The sequence below is a fragment of the Rutilus rutilus genome, assembly GCF_951802725.1.
Source record: "Rutilus rutilus genome assembly, chromosome: 19".
NCBI classification, from domain to species: Eukaryota; Metazoa; Chordata; class Actinopteri; order Cypriniformes; family Leuciscidae; genus Rutilus; species Rutilus rutilus.
Window position 1 is genome coordinate 13,647,644 of NC_140232.1, and position 21,023 is coordinate 13,668,666.

Genomic DNA, 21,023 nt, shown 5'->3' on the forward strand with positions numbered 1-21,023 from the left:
ACTGCAACCAAGTCAATTAACTTGTTATTCAAATATTATTCCCATGCAGTCTAGGTTGTTTCACATATTTTTTTTTTTTTTTTTATATCAGCAGTAAAGTCTGAAGTAGGTCAGAGGTAGCCAGAGCGCATTCATCCCAACAGGTGAAAAACTAAACATGTTGAGGTATCCACAACCCCAGATCTCTGCGATCTAGACTTGAGTGGAGTCAAGTGCACCAAATCCAGTTTAACCTCAGGGTGAAGCCAGACTCACATGCAACAGACATTGCAGATAAAACAGGGGAGGTGATGAGGTGCTTTATCTTTGACTAATCTGATATTTCAGCGAAGGCTCCTTGGCGGAGACAGGAGGACGTGAAGGATGGCGGAAGGGATTGAGAAGTATGCCAGTGGGATTAAACACACAGTACGTGGGGGGAGATAACATCACGCTGGTTAGAAGAGATAATCCACTGATCTGATATTTTAGACAGGCCTCTTAGACCACAAGAGGTGGGCTGAAACCAAGAGAACAGGAGAGTGATGCTTGAAGGAGACATATCATGCTTTTAAATTGTTCCTTTTTACATATAAATCATACATTTGTAGTCTATATAAAGCGGAACTGCAATGCTTGGGTCTGAATTCCTCATTATTATAGCTCCACAGGCCCCTTTTCTACCCCTTTTCTGATGTGCGTCTGAGAGCAACTCGTTTTGGTGCGGCCTCTTTAAATACAATTGAGACACTTCATACCCCGCCCCCTCTCCAGGTTGCAGAGGTTCAACTCCACCCCGTTCGGCCATTTTTGTAGTTTGATAGCAGAGATACGATTATCTAGCGGCACAGAAACTTTTTATTCACACGTTATTAACAAAATGTCAACAACGGAAGACTTGTCCAGCCAGCCTTACATGTTCGAGCCAGATTCGGAGCCGGAGCGAGATGAAAATGAAGACGACGAACCTGTAGAACAACGTCTTCATATGGATGTATCGCACTGGTGTGTACTGTATTTACACATGAAACTTTGGTCTTCCGACCTTTTACCACCGTGTCGATTTATTTTGATTAATATGTGCGAGGGAGAGAGAGCAAGACAGCGTCTAGTTTGGAGACGGTGATGTCTTGTTTACACTTTCGCCTGGATCTGAAGAGAGAGAGTGAGCGTGCGCGCGACCAGGTCTCTCTCTCTGCTCGTTCTTTCAGTTAAACATGCGCCCTTGTCACAAGCGCGGCAGTTCATCTACATTAGACGGTGTAATGAAGCGTGTGGGTTACTACATCCAACAACCGAACATTTTAACTTACCCTCTCGTAACTTCTGCATCCTTTAGCTTGGACTACAAAATTGCAGCGAGAAATAAAAATGGCGGATTGCTCGAAGTGTTGGGCCGGAAGTCAATGTCCTTATTTGGCAGTTCCGCTGCAAATACTGTGATGTAATAGTTCAAAAAACGTCATAGATAACAGAAAAATCGCAACAGGTTGAAAAATATGACCAAAACAGAATATAAAGATATCAACGAAGCACCTGAAGAGAATAATTTCATATTTTCTGTACTTCTAAACACTCCAAATATACAACAAAATGCATTTAAGGGCTAAAAAAGTGCATTTGGCATGATATGTCCCCTTTAAGGGTAAGTGGTTGTGTAAAAGCAGGCAGATTCGGAGGAAAAGACAATTGTGACATAATAAAAACAACAAGTAACATGTTTGAGTCCAAATAGAATGCAACTGTGCCCGTAATCTTTTTAAAGTGTCCCATTATGCTTTTTCGAATATTACCTTTCATGTACAGTAGTGTGTAATATAGCAATTTGTGAATGTAAAAGGTCTGGATGTTTTAAATATCAAAGTGCATAACAAAGAAAGTTATGAAACAAAAGAAACTATTCTGGACTGCTGAAACGAGATGTTAGAAATTCCATTCTCACTTCCTGTTACAAAACCTATGCAAGTTTGCATAATTTGACTAATGCCAGCCTATGGTCTTCATTGGCTGCTTGCAAACAACATCTACTTTGACCCTCAAACACTGTAGTTGTAACTGAGGCATGGAAGAGTTTTGTTCGTGTTGTCGACATGTCCAAATGATGCTGTTTTCTATACTTTGAAAGAAAATCCACTTTGCAAAACGAAGAGGACTCCAGCTCAATTACTGTTTGTGTCACTGTGTATCTAAGTGCATTCGGAGCTGAAATTCAGAGTGCTGTAAGCAGTAGACCCATCACAACAGGCTAGACCTTCTGACCAATGAGAGCAGAGTAGGGTTTAGGACGACACAATGGCAATATTTTTTCCCAAATGGAACTTTTTGTAATATTTTTTAGGATTACATTAGCACAGAGAAAGCAAACGTCCAATTTAGATTTCACCTTTAAAAGGTGTTATCCTTTTTTTTAAAAAAACACAATAAAACCATACATTCAGACTGCAACAGATATTTACCACTGCAATTTAGTTGTATTGGCACATTTACAGAGTAAATGACTCTGTACTTTTCCACAAAGAGATTGTCATTTGGTTCTTTTCTTGAGATTGTAAGGCAGAGAATGTGACTCATTCTCTCCTGAGCCAAGAACAGGAATTATAGCACAGCATAGCCCCCCGGTGTTTCAGTTTTCTTTCCTGAATCTGTGTCGCAGATATGGGGCACACTGAGAATACATCTGACATCCCAAGGAGTATCAAAATAAATAAATAAACAAAACGAAATAAAAGAAATATGGAACACAGCCAGATGAAGTATAGGATTTTTCAGTGCAAATCAAGGTTTTGTACACCATTCTCACTGTACAGTATATGAGTCTATTTGAGAGGTCGAAATGTCTCTTATTTTCATAACAATTACATTGCTACTTTAAAGGTAGGTTAGGCAGTTTCGGAGAGGCTAACAATAGCAAGCTAGCTTTGAAAGCATAAGGTCCCACCCTCCCTTCAGAGCGTCTCTAAAGCCACAACTTTTCAGAAACACATGAACTCACACAGCAGAGTCTGCAAAGCGTCATGAGAGACGTCGTTAAATTACCTCATGTCTCAAAGTTCATAACATTACAACAATAATGAACGTAGACAACATACAGAGCTCTTGTACCACCTGACTTCTGCAGATTCATTTCGCCATTTATAGTGTATTGATAGTGACATGTTAAAACTGATTTTATATATATATATATATATAATAGTTACATATATTATAAGTCAAAGTAGAGAGAAATTATTTGGAGAAAAGAGAGAAGGGGATGAAGTAGACCAGATTCAAACCCAAATTTCCCACATTAGCACCCTGGATAAATGTGTTACACCACAGCTCCGATCTTTGTAAGATATAATTGACATGAAACATTAATTAAGTTGAAATAATTGTATTGTCTCAGAAGAAAGAAACCACAGAGTGATACGAGAGAAATAAAACTTACACAGTTTAGAAAATTAGGTGCCAGTTACAGCAGTAAAATAATACATTTTGGCGTTCTTATGAGGAGACCAAAAATCTCCATTGACCAATTAAAATCAATATTTGGTAATAATTGCTTATAATTTCTTGTTTAGCAGAAAGACAGTAAGTACTGTAGCATAGTAGAACTAACACTGTTGTCCTATTGATTCCATTCATAGTAACACCTCCACGGAAATGATGATAACCTTTCCTAAAGCATGCGTATCATATATTTAATTATCAGGATTCTTGCTCTAAATCTTCCAGCCTGGGAATCATCCGATAAAGACACAAGTGACATATTGGCTCAGGAACAAATCTGGCGCTTGTGTTATCCAATCTGCTTCCTAATAAAAATGTAAGAACGTATTAGGCTTAAGTCCAACAAGCGAACTCAGCATAAAGATACTGCCGCCTTGCTTCACCTATTGACCCAGAACTATGGCAGCATGTTATTAGATACGTGAGAGGAATGAAGGCAAGATAAAAAATAAAAGACTTGGTCAGACATGTCTAATGCTGCTAAAACTGACTGAATCTAAAAAGGAGGTTATTATGAGTGGAGCCTAAATGAGCAGAAATTCAAGTCACTGTTCAAATAAATTGTATTTTTTTATGCATTTCTGAATAAATGTATAGGTCTAGACAAAAATTATATGTGTCATGTCACTGACCCGTATGACACACATTATTTAAAAGCATTGTGTAGATGCCTGATCATAGATACTAGATGAATCCATCAGACAAGCAAGCATGCGTTTTTACAAGATTTAATACAATGGAATAACACTGAAAATAATGACGATTTGCATTTCCAATTATGCCTTTAAACACTAATTGGTAAAAGTGAAGGCTGGTTGATCCCACTAATAATGACATTATAATCTCCTGAATATGTGGGCTACATCAACATGCTTTAGAGTCATTTACTGGATTTAACAAAAATAAGGAAAATGCTGCCATGAATATTCTGTCCTAATAAAAGGAAGCTCATTAAACATTCTTTAATCATGCAAATAATTGACATGAAAGGTATTTAAAGCTTAATAAGTGCTTATAAAAATGTAGCCAGCCAGCATAATTTGGTTTCAGTTAGTACTGGAGTCGCCATACACAACTGAAAACATAACACACTGTGACACTACCGAAAGATAGTGACACTGATACTGTAAGACATCAAATATTTGCAGTAAACAAAAGGTCCCTTCATGGCAAAAGTCCAAAATAATAAGTCAGATAAGAGAAGAGCCTTACTGTACTCCAATCAGAGCTGCATCTTTCCATTCTATTCTGAGGGAAAAAGCAAGCCTAAAGTTCAGAGAGGCTGTGCAAACACTTGTGAGATATTCTCATCAGGATGATGCTAATCTGTTGGTTTTGGCTTACTCAGTTGCTAGGAAATGACAATGTTACAATGTTTAGCAAACTAGTTTGTCACATCACATCTGTGGGAATCTGCAAGAGAAAGACATTTATTCTAAATGTATTACATCCATTATAGGAAAGAAGAGAGTGAGAGGGTTATAGGATTTACATTAACAGTTTATTAAGGATCTGAATCACCTCTTTCTGTCAGATCGAAATTTAATATGATGGATTGCTTACCAATTTTTGGGGGCCACTATTTAGGGCCACTGTATCTGGTTAATTTAACATTTATGGATCCGGTAGATGCTTTTATACAAATGTAATGCTTTCATAGGGATGGAGGGATGCACAATATACTGGAACCATATCGGTTATCATCCAAGTTTGAAGATTATTTATTTATTTATTATTATTTATTTAATTTACTGGCATTGGCCAAACCAATATGGCCAGTCACAGGTGAAGCGAATATCATTCATCAACTCCAACAATGTCACATATTAAGGTCTGGGTAGATTAAATGATACAGTTTTCATAATCAACATGTTTGATGAAGGAGAAATTGGCAGGAATAAAGATCGGAGCAACTTTTATGGCAAGGCGACTGAGTCAGAGTATCTCTGAAACGGCAAGGCTTGTGGGTTGCTCTCGGTCAGGTGAGAATTTACCAACAGTGGTCTGAGGAGAGACAAACCACACGGTGTTGGGCGCCCAAGGCTGACTGATGCATGAGGGCATCGAAGGCTATCACGTCTGGTCTGAGCCAACAGTTCTACTCTGACACAAAAGTCACAAAATTTTATAATGATGGTTATGGGAGGAATGTGTCCCAACACTGCATAGCCGCAGACCCCTGTCCACCATCAAAAGTGCCTATAGTGGGCACATCGTCGGAACTGGACCTCGGAGCAGTGGATGAAGTTCGCCTGGTCCGATGAGCCCCGTTTTATTTTACATCCTTTTACCTGGGAAGTGATGGCACCAGGATGCACTGTGGGACGACAGCAGGTTGCTGGAGGGAAAGTGATTTTCCGGGGAATGTTCTGCTTGGAAACCCTGGGTCCGGCCATTCATGTGGATGTAAATTTTACACCTGCTCCCTGGTGGAAGTGGCGTCTTTCAGCAGGATAATGCACCCTGCCACACTGTTCAGGAATGGCTTAAGGAACATGATAAAGAGTTCAAGGTGTTACTCTGGCCTCCAAATTCCCCAGATCCCAATCCAATTGAGCATATGTGGGATGTGCTGGACCAACAGGTTCGATCTACAGTGGCTCCACCTCACATCCTACAGGACTTGAAGGATCTGCTGCTAATGTCTTGGTGCCAGATACCACAGGACACCTTCGGGGGTCTTGAAGAGTCCATGCCTCTGCGGGTTGGTGCTGTTTTGCAGCATGCCTAATATTTGATCTTTCTTTAGAAGGGTAGTGAACATACAAAACTGATTATAAATAACATATATAATTAGACAAACTAGAGATAAATACCAATATCAATTTTTTTAAGTGGAAAAGATTTGAGTATGTGGCTTTGTGAGATGTATAAACACAACAGTGTATTAAATTGGCTAATAAAACCGACATCATAGTGTCTGGACCACTTTGCAAGCATCATCCAAAACAACTGTTTGACAAGAGAAACATGACAAATGTGCTTACATCATTTTCATGAAGCTCATTTCCAGTTTTAATCCTTTAAGATACTTCTTAGCTCTAGCTACACTTACCTAGCAACCAGACAGTCCATATAAACCGGTTGAAGAAATGTCCAAAGAAACTTGGATGTGACTAAACATCACTCAATATACAGAAATAATTAGCTCTCGCTCACCAGGCGTAATCAAGTATTCATCAGTGTTCAGGAAGAGTTCAAAATATGCAGGTGCTTGAGCTGGTGCCTGTTTAGATTCTGCTTGGTCTGTTAATTAGTTGGTCCTGGAGTTTGAGAGCATTAGCGAGAGTTTCTGAGTCACGCTGAGTTGAAAAAGAGAAAGCAGAAGAAACAGAGGTTGATGAGAGGTCAGACTATGGTCAGACAGTGGAGTGGTGTCTGAGCAAAAGGATGCTAATTAACAGTTCCTTTATTAGGTAGATGTGCATTTGTTTGTGTGCATGTGTTTGTGAAGGGCAACTTCTCTATTTGTGCCAGAAAACATTCAACAGCTCTAAATTAGGCTACAACAAAGTAACAAAAGAGTCACATTTTAAAAAAGTAAAAAAAAGTAAAAAAAAACATTAAATATATATATATATATATATATATATATATATATATATATATATATATATATATATATATATTAGTTCCTTACTGCTTTCATGAAACTGCAAATAAAACTACAATAAAATACTAAAATAAAATACTAAAATACAATATTAAAAAAGACTTCCTGCTCAGCTACTGTTCGGACGCTCTTGCTTACTGCTCCGCGCTTTGCTCTATCGCTTTTACATTTTATCTCCTATTTTTTCTATATTTGATTTCCTTTATTTTATTTCCTTTTATCACCTAATTTTAACTTCAGCAAATCAGCACAGTGCTCATACGACAAAGTTTGGATTACTACAAAAACTGAGAATTCTTTTACCCGACCAGCTTACATACCGGGAAAGGAAAACACAACTGCCTACAAGGATAAGAGAAAATGCCTCTTCTGGAATCTACTTGCTGCACTAACTGCCACAGACTTTTACAAAGGATTGCAGTTCTAGAAACAAAGTTATTTACGGGACCACCAAACCAGACGGAGCACACAACAGAGCTTCGTCATGGACACCCACAGCATACCGGTGAGTCCCATGAAACTAGTACTCCTCGACAGGTAGAGAAACAAGCCGATCGACTTACTAATCGATGGCACAAACAGGGAGCTAAACCCAAAGGCACTCGAGACATCAGATTGTCACGAGCATCACATATTACCGCAGTAGCATCCTCTACCCCAGATACAGCTCTGACAAGGATTGCAAACACTGGCCTCCTACCACCGCCTATACATCTTGAGAACAGATTTGAAGTACTAATGAATGTAAATGAGGAATCCACAAATGTGATGAATGTGATCGAACACAGACTGAATAGGCCAGTAGCTAACACTGATGCTAACTGGCTCTCAAGGTCGAGCAGACAGCGGCACTCAGCTCAGCGCGCAGCCGAGCCCAGGACTCTGATAGTGGGGGACTCCATAATCAGAAACATTATCAACAGGGATACAACTACGTGCTGCCTTCCACAAGCAACAACTTCTGATATAAACAGGGAACTTCAGAAAATTCTGATGAAACATAAGACTGCAAATCGACTCATCATACATGTGGGGAAGAATGATATTCATAAAGAGCAGTCAGAACTCCTTAAGAAGGATTTCAATGAACTTTTTGAAACACTTAAAAGACTGAAAGTTCAAACATTCATCAGTGGACCACTACCAGCAAGAGGAACAAACAGGTTTTCACGGTTGCTTGGGCTTAATACATGGCTGCAAAAAACCTGCAATATAAAAGCAGTGAACTTCATTGACAATTTCAATCTTTTCTGGAGTCAACGACAACTGTTTCATCGGGACGGCCATCACCCAAACAAACTTGGTTCAAGAGTGTTAAAGGACAATATCTACTTCTCCCTAAATCATCCTTCTGCGGTTTGTGCCAATCCACTCAATCTGAATGGCACACATACACCTGGACACAGTATGAATGACCACGGGACTTCACTTCAGCAGCAAAATGGACATGATAACACCACTCCGCCACAACAACCTCTGCTCACGGACACAATCTCAGCTGAGCCCTGCCCACAGAGCTCACCACAGACAGCCATATCAGAACTGCTTGAAGATTCAGCACCCAAGGACGACTTCCTGGAAAACAGCCAGGGAAGCCAGGACAGCATATTACAGCCTCCTATAACACCAGAGCAACAGCCCCTTTCACCAGACACTTTCTCCCTCTCCCCTGCAACGCCACTACTCTGCTTCTCACAGAAAATGGAAGAACTGGTGCATGCTGGAACCAGACTATCCCACTCTTTTGCTGCAAGCCCCCAGATACCAACTAAAAAAAGACAGGCACCCCTACCACCAAAGCCTGCGGGCCCAGCTCGCCCTCGCCCTCCCCCTCCTCCTGTGAGAGCTCTTCGGCCTCTGCCACAACGCCAGGGCCCACACCCTCCTCCTTCTGCTCGAGGTGAACCAAAAACAACTGATACCAGCTCTCAGTGATATGTGTCGGGTGCCCGCTCTGATAACAGTAACTTTCTCAAATGTTTACAAAACAAGCGGGAACCCAGTGTGCCTGTATCTTTCTCTATTGCTGTTCTATTACATGATAGAAAGTCTAAGGCCTTCAATAGCCGTACAGCAAACCCAACTAATCTGGTGCCTATTACACGTCAAACTAATATTGCTGTGGGGAAAAGTAAGTCTGTTAAGTTAGCTCTTTTAAACATTCGCTCACTTAAAAATAAATCACTTCTAGTCAACGACTTAATAACCACAAACAACCTGGATTTTATGCTTCTAAATGAAACCTGGCTAGAAGACAGCTGCAGTGCAACAATCCTCAATGAAGCAGCCCCTCCTAACTTTACTTTTATGAGTGTCTGCAGAGCTGTTAAGAGAGGTGGGGGTCTAGCTGCTCTTTTTAAAGATATCTATCAATGTAAGCAAATATCATTTGGGAATTACTTGTCTTTCGAATATCTGGGTATTGTGTTAAAAGGTGCTCCACGCATTTTACTTTTCATTATTTACAGGCCTCCAAAATACTCTCCAGCCTTTGCTGAGGACCTTACAGAACTGTTATCAACAATTACCTCAGAGTTTGACTGTTTTGCCATTGCTGGAGATTTTAACATCCATATAGATAATGGAGAAAACAATATGGCAAAAGAAATCAAAACTGTTTTAAAAACTTTTGATCTGACTCAGCATGTACATGGACCCACACACAATCGTGGACACACTTTAGATTTACTTATCAGTAAGGGTCTAAACATTTCATCGATTGTTATTAAGGATGTAGCACTGTCTGATCATTTCTGTATTTTCTTTGATATATTGATCTCTCCTGCCACTGAAGCTAGATCTGTGTCTGTCAAGAAGAGATGCTTAAATGAGAACACTAGTGTCCTATTTATGAAGGCTATATCCTTAACACCAAGCATATCTGCAGACTCTGTTGATTTTCTCCTTGATTCTTTTAACTCAAAAGTTAAAGGTGTAATTGATGATATTGCTCCTGTTAAAGTCAGGAAGAAGAGTGGCAGACAAAAAGCACCTTGGAGAAACTCAACAGCAGTGCAAAATATGAAAAGACAATGCAGAAAAGTAGAGCGCATGTGGCGGAAGACAAAACTTGTAGTCCATTATAACATCTACAAAGACAGCCTTCATGCTTTCAATATGGAACTAGGCAAAGCTAGACAGACTTTCTTCTCAAATATTATAAACAGCAATTTAAACAACACACGCACTCTTTTTGCTACTGTAGAGAGACTGACAAACCCCCCAAGCCAGATTCCCAGTGAAATGCTCTCAGACAGCAAGTGCAGTGAGTTTGCTTCTTTCTTCTCTGAGAAAATCAATAATATCAGAAAGGTGATCAGCACATCCTTGACTTGCGCTGGGGTCAGACAGATCAAACCACCTGAGAAAGTAGTTACTATGTCTGATTTCAAAGAAATTGATGGCAAAATTTTGGAAGAAACCGTACAGCACCTTAAAACATCAACCTGCGCTCTTGACACACTTCCAACATCATTTTTCAAAAGTGTGTTAAACAGTTTAGAAGCAGATCTTCTAGAAGTGGTAAATGCTTCACTTCTCTCTGGGAGTTTTCCAAACTCCCTGAAAACTGCAGTTGTCAAGCCCCTCCTGAAAAAGAGCAATCTGGATAAGACCATATTAAGCAACTATAGACCGATCTCAAATCTTCCTTTCATAGGTAAGATCATTGAAAAAGTTGTCTTCAATCAGCTGAACAAATTCTTATGCTCGAATGGATACTTTGACAATTTTCAATCTGGTTTCCGTCCGCACCACAGCACAGAGACAGCGCTCATAAAGATAATAAACGATATTCGCTTAAATACTGACTCAGGCAAATTATCAGTGCTGGTACTACTCGACCTCAGTGCTGCATTTGACACTGTCGATCATAACATACTTCTGGACAGGCTGGAAAACTGGGTGGGGCTTTCTGGGATAGTCCTAAAATGGTTCAGGTCATACTTAGATGGGAGAGGTTATTATGTGAGTATAGGAGACCATAAGTCTGAGTGGACATCCATGACATGCGGAGTCCCTCAAGGCTCAATTCTTGCACCACTCCTGTTCAACCTGTATATGCTCCCAATGAGCCAAATAATGAGAAAGAACCAAATTGCTTACCACAGCTATGCAGACGACACACAGCTCTACTTAGCCCTATCGCCTAACGATTACAGCCCCATTGACTCCCTGTGCCAATGCATTGATGAAGTTAACAGTTGGATGTGTCAAAACTTTCTTCAGTTAAACAAAGACAAAACTGAAGTCATTGCGTTTGGAAACAAAGATGAAGTTCTCAAGGTGAACGCATACCTTCACTCTAGGGGTCAAACAACTAAACATCAAGTCAGGAATCTTGGTGTGACACTAGAGTCAGACCTTAGTTTCAGTAGTCATGTCAAAGCAATAACTAAATCAGCATACTATCATCTGAAAAATATAGCAAGAATAAGATGCTTTGTTTCCAGACAAGACTTAGAGAAACTTGTTCATGCTTTCATCACCAGCAGGGTGGATTATTGTAATGGACTCCTCACTGGCCTTCCCAAAAAGACCATAAGACAGTTGCAGCTCATACAGAACGCTGCCGCCAGGATTCTGAGCAGAACCAGAAAATATGAACACCTCACACCAGTCCTCAGGTCTTTACACTGGCTCCCAGTTAAATTTAGGATTGATTTTAAAGTATTATTACTGGTATATAAATCATTCAATGGCCTAGGACCTCAATATATTGCAGATATGCTCACTGAATATAAACCCAACAGATCACTCAGATCATTAGGATCATATCAGCTAGAAATACCAAGGGTTCACTCTAAGCATGGCGAGTCCGCTTTTAGCTATTATGCCAGCCGCAGCTGGAACCAGCTTCCAGAGGAGATCAGATGTGCTCCTACTGTAGTCACATTCAAATCCAGACTCAAAACACATCTGTTTAGCTATGCATTTACTGAATGAGCACTGTGCCAATGTTCGTCCGACTGTTTGTACTGTATTTTATTTTGTATTCTTCTAAACTGTTTTAACTATTCTTATTTCTTTTTATTATTTTAATTTCTTCTATGTAAAGCACTTTGAATTGCCATTGTGTATGAAATGTGCTATATAAATAAACTTGCCTTGCCTTGCCTTGCCTATTAAGGACGCATTTTCAGCAAAAGTTGCATCATCAGGATTTTCAAACTTTTTGATGCCAAGGACCCCCAAATATACAATGACCCTATTTCTAAAATATAAAGGCTGCTATATTTTCTACGACTTTCTACTGTGTGATAAGAAAAACAACAAGTGTAATATTACAAGGACAACATTGTTTTAAAGTTTGTGAAAAGTACAGTATGTAAAAAAAAAAAAAAAACTGAAAAATATACATTTATTTAGAATAATTATTAATATATTTTTTAATTCAATGTATTTGTATAGCCCTTTTCACAATGAATAGTGATCTTAATATACCTTTTCTCTTTTTCTCTCTCTTTAAAATTTTCAGTGGACCCCCTAATTATGGCCCAATAATGTGCTAGAGAATATTCTCTAAAATGTAAATTCATGCATTTGGCAGATCCAAAGCAAATTGCAATGTACTGATGCCATGCGTTTTTTATGTTCATGCATTCCCTGTTTCGAGCCCATAACCTGGCATTGTTAGCACTAAGGGTGCTCTGATTGATATGCCACTGATTGTTATCGGCCGATAATCATTTTATATATTTTGATGGGTGGCTGGTCTCTATAAGTCCGGTCAGAAGAGCCAACAAGATGATGCAAAACCTGCAAGACAATTTTTCTATGTGCAGCCAAAATAGCTTTACTACATTCACCAGTCTGGCAGTTCTACCAGGTGTCTGAAAAAGACAATAAATTTGCAATGTCACTGCGGAGACATTGCAACGACAGCAACCCTACAGCAACGACAGCAAGAAACCAGGGCTGTTTTACTAGGCCGATTTTTGTGCCTTTCTTTCCTTCACAGTGGTGTGCTTTCGTTCTCCCAAATTTAACATCCAAATCAGCTAAATCAGTGATTTTCATAAAATGCAATCTACTGTTGGATGAGCTTGATAATAAAAAGAGTTCCATTATGCCACGAAAGAGAAGCGGCTTTCAGTGTGGGTGCAGTATACGTTGGGCTTCAGGTCTGTGCCTAAAAGTCAAATACACACAGTCAGTTATGTCTTAAGTGAAAATAAACAGTTTTTGCACAGATGCCAGTCATGAATAATCATATCTTTTTGTCCTTTTGTCAAGGTCCAAATGCAAAGAGAAAATCCCGAAATGAGATAAAGTAGCTTTGATTGGTAAAGCAGCCAGTCTGGTGTTCAGGCCAGTGTAGTGCACCTGTTGACGGGTCCAGCTGAGGGTGAGGTGACTGCGGTAGTTACTGCTGTCCATCAGTGTGTATAATGAGGCAGAATCGCAGATAATGTGCCCACTGATGCACTGCCTTTTAAAGATGGGACAAATTGATTCCCTTTAAATAGGCTCTGCTCTTGGTATTCACACACTTGCCTGATGTAAACAGAAACACACATATACACACTCACATATACCAGTACACATCTCTCTTGCTCTTTTCTATTAAGCACAGCTGACAGCTTCTGAATCCAATGTTCAGCATCCAAATAATCTGTAGATTGTTCTTAGAGGGGGGTGAATGATTAAAATAACAAAAACAGTTTGAGAAGCGCAAACAATCTATCCTGCCAGTTCTTGCACCCATCCAGCGTATAGCAAAAGACGAGCAATATGACAAATATTCAACCCTAATAAGGTACTTTTCCAACTAAGACAACATTATGACTTGCTACTTAATGAGCTCCAGCCATAAATATTTACCCCTCTATATAGTTCTACTCCATCGCAGATCATAAATCACACTTTACTTACGATGCCTGCAGAGGTGCCGTGATTATGTAACCTCATTGATGGACAGCTTTTCAGACATCAGTGTATAATGGATAAATCTCTTGGATGACTGCCACAAAACGGCGCAATGAATTTCTAAATATCTTTGGGGAATATTATCAAGCACTGTTTGAAAGGATATTTCACCGAAAATTTGAAATGCTGTCATCATGTACTGACTCATGTCATTCCAAACCCATTTGTCTTTCTGCGATGTCTGGGGTGTGAGCGAATGTTTCTTTTTGGTTGGGTCTTTTCAATGAATCAGCTGATCGAATTTGAAAAAACAGTCTGAATCAAGGATGTTCCTATTCCTCTGAATGGAAGTTGATCAAGTTGTACACAGAACCCCCAAAAGTGCAATACACGATCTGAAACCTGCAATCTTTGTTCAAGGGATCACAGAGGAATTTTTTTCATGGGAACTTCACAATATACAGAACAGTATAATTGAAAAGATAGTGTTGAAGTTGTTTAGACCCCTTTTAAAGGGATGGTTCACAAAAGTGTCATCATTTTCTCACCCTCACGTTGTTCCAAACTTGTATGAATTTCTTTCTTCTCTTGAACACACACACACAACCATGTGAGTCAATGGGGTACATCAACTGTTTGGTTCCCCATATTCTTCAAAATATCTTCTTTTGTGTTAAGGTTTGGAACAACTTGAGGGCGAGTAAATGATGACATAATTATTTTTGTGTGAACTATCCCTTTGAGATACTTTTATGGTTCTTTTCGAAGCTTCAGTTCTCAGTGACTAGCTGTGTAGAAGAAAGCAATCAGCACAAATTAAAACAATTCACAAATTCAAATGATCTCTTTCAAATGGGTTTTAACTACATAAAAGATGACAGAACGTTCATTTTTACTCATAAAAAATGAAAATGTTACTGAGGATAAAGGAAACTGTTAAAAGTGCACAGTTCATCAGTGCAGTTATTGTGGACTCAGTCAGCAAAATGACTTTCTCATGATACATAAAGTGCACTTTTGGTGGAAATCAGGTTAAATTGATCCAAATCTAAAGGTGAGTCCGAACAAGATCATTCTCCATCTCAAAAGTTGGCTATTTTTTTTCTTTTATGTATTAGTCTGTGTACCTTCTCTCTCTTTAACCAAAATCCAGAGGACAATATGGTCTTAAAACTAGATTAAATTAATGGACTCAAAACAAAATAGCTGTTTTGATTATCAAATGATCCTTCAAAAATCATTCTAATGATTTCTAATACTAAATATCGGCCAGCAATACTGTCATTATGTGTTTACAGAACAATTAGGAGTTCAAATTATGAGTTTACTTATAAACATTAATCTCTTGATACTGTATGGTAGGATTGCCTATTTTCAGTCTAGAACAAAAGCTACTTTTGAGGATAAAATAATTCTGTTTATGTCAGCCATTTATGATCCGAACAACGTTTAATTCACACTCAAGATTTGAAATGGTATGAAGCAAAAGAGAATTATTATTTTTTTTTTCAATCTGGTAATGCCAACAGTTGCCTCCATAGACATGGGTGACATAGATGTGCAATGTTTTCACAAAAAAAGAAAAAAAGAAAAACCTCTTCCCTTAATTATTATTAAGAAACTCAAATGACTTATTTAAAGAGTTTTCTTGCAAAAGTCAGAAACTTTCTTTAGTCAGCCATGAGAATAAAATCAGAGTGCATATGAAGCATGGGGAATAAGAGTTACTGCTTTCATCTTGAACCCGAAAATGAAAAATGTTGCTGATACACACGCAAATCAAAGCAACTAAGCAACTTACATGCAATCCTCCAGTCACCTGCAAATAGAGCAAGTGTATTACAGATAGAGCAACGCAAGATTTAGCTAATGATTGTGACGAGGAAAATTCTTGCAAAGTGTGCAGTGCTTTGCCTCAGCAATGCCTTGGGAAAAAATCATCTTTATCTCCAAGACCTCAGTGCTTTAGATACAGTATATACAGTACATATAGCATAAGCAGATGCTACCTAAATGATACTATTCACTCAACAGAAAAGATTAAACCAGACTGCAAGAGACTCGAATACAGCCAATATCAGTTATGACTCACGACTGGACCTATTACTTCAGTTAAAGATAAAGGTGCATAATAAATTGCTTAAAATGGTTTTGACATTGAAAATCTACTGTCCTTTCTCAGAAGGGAAAATGCTTGCAAGTGATGAATGTCACAATGTGAATCTGACCCTATTGCATGATCAAAATAGTGTCTTTTATGGTTTTATTTTATTATTACGATTAAAATGAACTGTTTTCTGCAGTAGACTGTATAAAATAAAATAAAAAACTTGCTTACCCCAAATTTTTTTTACAGTAGTCTTAGTACATTTAGTTAGGTTTGGTTAGGTTAGGTTAGAAACATTTAGGGCCCTATTTTAACGATCTAAGCGCATGGTCTAAAGCGTACGGCACAATTGCACTTAGGGCATGTCCAAATCCACTTTTGCTAGTTTAACGACGGGGAAAATGGTCGGCGCATGGTAAAAGCCAGTTGCGCTCGCGTCATGGCAGAATCGCTATTTACATGGCAAATTTTGCAAGCGGAAACACTGAACGCTTCTCCAGCGAGGAAACAGATCTGCTCATGCGCGAGGTTAAAGCGTGCAAGCAGACCATCTACGGGACAAAGTTTTTGCGCGTTGTGGAGCCGCCTATAGGCGCATATTACTAACGCGCTCTTTAAATAACAAAAAAATATTGCGCAGTCTATTTCAGTTGCCTCCGCACCAAATAGCAACGCGCCAACAATGCGCCCGAACACACCTCATTTTCAGACCAGCATGCCCATGGGTGCACAAATGGGAGCAAATGCATTTGCTATTTAAGCAACGATGTTTCAGGACGTGAAAATGATAACTGCGTCAGGCTGAAGCTAACAAAAAACACGCATTGCGCCGGGTGGATGAAAGGGCCCTTAATCTCTGTAGTTGCATAACACTTATCAATATTCCACACCAAATGCAGATATTCAGCAAAAAAATCTCATTAATTTAGAACAACCAGGCACATATCAAAATATCATATGGGTTACACTTTAGTTTAGGATCCAATTCTCACTATTAACTAGTTGCTTATTAGCATGCATATTACTTGGATATTGGCAGTTTATTGGTCCTAATAAACAACATATTAATGCCTAATTCTGCATGACCATATTTTACATCCCTTAATCCTACTCAATAACAAAACTTAACAACTACCTTACTAACTATTAATAAGCAGTCATTAGGAGTTTATTGAGGCAAAACTTGTAGTTAATAGTAAGAATTGGGCCCTAAACTATAGTGTGACCATCATATGATATCAAATACAGTCAACCCAAAATATCATGAAGCTGGTGAGACTGAGGTTAACATGCAATCACAGTAGAGCTATTTAGTGCAATGGCAAGAATACCAACTTAAAAGCATTATTTTTCAACTCTGTATGACTCTCAGATTCCAACCCTTACGGTTGAAGGCTTCCCCTAATTTTGTACAGTAGTTGGTGCAGTCTTTGCATTACACTCTCTGAGTCTCCAGTGGTATTGGATTATATTCTTTCATTTTTAAAAAAGCTAATGCTTTTTTTTTTTTCTGCATCTGAAGTTCTGCCAAAATTAGTTTGAAAGTGGACACCTTTTAAATCGGAGCAAGCAATACACAATGACACCACCACTGAGCAAAAATGATTATGCATGAGAAAAAAAAAAAAAATCATTTTAGCAAAATTGCTTTTTGAGTTGGGCGGTGGATGTTCCACAGGCCTGACTTAATACAGTATCTGTGGGACGCTTTCCACACAGCCTAAAGTGATAATTATAACCAAATTTGGATGCTTTTTTTTTTTTACTGTTGAGAAAATCTAAAAAAAAAATATCAGAAAAATCCATCCAGCCAGTAATTCATCATACAATATTACATGGTAATGCAGTGATTAAGAGTGTCTGCTAAAGTAATATGCAGTATGTAAATAAGCCAAAATGGATTCTAGAAAATATACTTAATTTTAAAACTAATTACAAAATATATCTATATAATTGTAAAGCAGATTAAGCAGCAACATAAACATGCAACTAAAAATAATGAAATCAAAATATTACTTTTTTATCATTTGCTACATGAATATTATTTATGGTAATTAAGGCAGACCTTGATTCATCTCCGTCTAATTTTCAGAAGAGACCCTCCTCCACTTCACAAAAACATAATGAAAAAATGTCATGCTTTCATTTCTCAATTGAGACATTCATACTCATCAGCTCATGAAAAAAAAAACATTTAATGGATCATTAATATTGAGAATTAGTACATTTGTTTCTTTCAAATTTCTTTAATGATCCTCTGTAGACTATTTAACACTGATTTAATTTAAAGCTGTAAATCAATAATTAATCAGAGGATAATGTTATGCTTGAGAAAATGAAAGCATGGTTTTGCTGGTCATAAGACCCCTTAAACATGCATATTGCATAACTACACATAAATATTTTATTCATGAATCGTTTTTTTTCCAATGATTACAGTAGTAACACACACACACACACACCACCAGGGACAATAAAAATGGGTCTCATCCTATCAGCATATTTAAGTAGAGTGGTTGTTGATCACACACACACACACACACACACACACACACACACACACACACACACACACACACACACACACACACACACACACACACACACACACACACACACACACACACTGTTATACAAACCTACACACACAACCCTCAAAAAGCAAGTGATTTGTGCTTTCACTTTTACAAGTTAATTCAGCAAAGAAAACCCAGCTGACATCCATGTACTATCTGATTTTCTTCAAAATACACCAGCTATCGTCTCTCCTAGTGCCTCTTATCTTGCGTGCACATGCAGGGCTGACAAATTGGCTTGACCTCTTGTCTGGTTGGGTCTCATATGGTTTATAAATGTTCTCACCCACTGTGATTACAATCGGACGAGCTTGCAGTCATTAAGCTAATGGAGGCGCATTCTAATTGATGACATCCTCATTTGCATTGTGTGTTAATTACCCAAATCACTTAGCCGCATCCGCAAATTCTAATTAGTACCCGCAGATTCAGTGCGGCTGGATGTTTTCACCTGAAAATTAAGATGTCTTTCTCTCTGCCATGGTAAACAAAAAACATAGTTAAATTAAGTAAAGTAACCGTGAAGTGAAAATTCCTCTCAGGCACACCAGCTGGAATTAATCACAACTATTTCAAAAGCCAAATGATTATGGCAAAGAAAATATGTGACCAAATATGGAGATCCAAGTGGAGCAAAGACTGATAACTGGGCAAAGTATGATTAGTTGCAATTCAAATAACAGAATAGAAAACAAAGCAAAATGGCTTTAATGAATCTTTGAAGCTGCAAAGCAAATTGCTATTTAACTGCTGATAGAATGCCATGACGTCAATAGTAAATCTTCCTGTGGCATTCATTACAGAAACCATCACAACTGTAACACAGCCATGAAAGTCCCAGGAAAAGGTCTCATGTGGATATTATTTGCTAACACAGCAGTTTCAATGCAGTTCCACATCTTGCAAATGAAGTTCTCTTACCTGAGAGTAAACATTTCTACAGGTGAGTACGGCGAAGCTGCAACATATGCTGACACGGTATCCCTTTGCCGAACAGGCGTGGATGGTACCAACACTGCAAAATTCCCATCCAAACGCTGCTCTGATAATTCCGGAACAGATGGAGTCTGGAATAATCGTACACTCCCGATGCGCCTCATGGGTGTAGAGTTCGGAGACCCAAACAATCCCTCTTGATCCGAGTGAGTGGCGCTTTTGTCCCCTAACTCCTCGGAAAGACAAGCCCCTTCTTCTGCGCCCCGAAGGCTGTAGTACAGCTCTACAGGTGTTCCTTCAGGCATGTCCGGACTCCTCTGCCGTCCTGGGACAACGCTGGGAGGTGCAAACCACCCAGGAAGAGGCTCGAGCTCGGCGACGCAAACGCCCATGTCCCCTCGTAACCTGCAGCTCCCACGGACCTCCTGGGTTTCATGGAAGGCGAACATCCGTACGCAGGGAAGTTTGTCCACTGCACTGTAGTCGTCCCAATCTCTCCCGGCGATGTAAAACAAGACCTGAACCTTGGGTTTGTTCAGGTAAATCTTTTCATTGAGAACAAAGGTCTGCACTTTCCAGTTGAAGGTAAAGAGGGTTGAGGAACCCACAAAGGAGCCAGGCATCTGGAGGAGATCCAAAGGAACAGGCTCTTCCACCGCAAGGGTTCCATACGTGGCATTGATGATGGGAGGTTTCCTGGCCTGGTGGATGAAGAACAGTTCCGTTCTGGAGAGAAAGCTAGAGTTGCGCATGAAGTCCTGGGTGGCCTCCTTAAGAAAGAAGGAGGACTCTGTGTTGAGGAGCTGGTAGTTGACGGGCAGGTAAGTAGGGGAGGCGTAGCGCTGTAGATTCTCCAGGATTCGACAGTCTGTAACTGACAGAAAAGGAAAGAGGTGTCAGAGTTACATGTGGGTTGTGTATTTTGAGAAGAAAGGTGCACAGAATATTTCAATTCTGACTGATACCAAGAAGTTGATCATTATTTGTCCGGTCCCAAGATATAATTGAATTAGATTAAAGCATGCCTTCATTCATCAAGCTGTATTACACAGTGTCTTAACTACAAGTGCCGCGACACGCGATAAAAGGTATCTTTTCCATGTTAATCAGAGTTTTTGTCCTATAGACCCTTTTACAGCCCACGTGATCAAATAGTTGCACGCGCATTTTGGCAACGGAAGTGCTGTTCCCCACGGGCTCTAAGGTGTTAGCAACTCCGAAAGTTTATCAAAACGGTTTTCCAGCATCAAAATGTCTGGTAGTTGCGTTTACGGTTGCACTAGTCGATATTCCACCAAGGGGCTTAAGTTTTATAGGATTCCGACAGGATCACGGCCGTTTCAGAAGAACCGGCGGCGCCTGTGGCTGCAGGCGATTAAACGTGTTGATTGGAGCGAGGACATAATAAAAAATGCTCGCGTCTGCAGCGACACGCTGCTGATTCTTGCCATACTTC

The 21,023-nt window shown here is 39.3% G+C and overlaps 1 protein-coding gene across 1 annotated transcript in view; it reads right to left on the reverse strand.

Moving 5' to 3' along the window:
- Positions 1 to 21,023, reverse strand: part of LOC311277964 (transmembrane protein 132C) — a 348,855-nt gene that overhangs the window by 248,697 nt on the left and 79,135 nt on the right. The window contains exon 2 of the mRNA XM_084388468.1: positions 19,553 to 20,441. Within this exon, the coding sequence (XP_084244594.1) occupies positions 19,553 to 20,441 (889 nt within the window). The remainder of the gene's footprint in view (positions 1 to 19,552; positions 20,442 to 21,023) is intronic.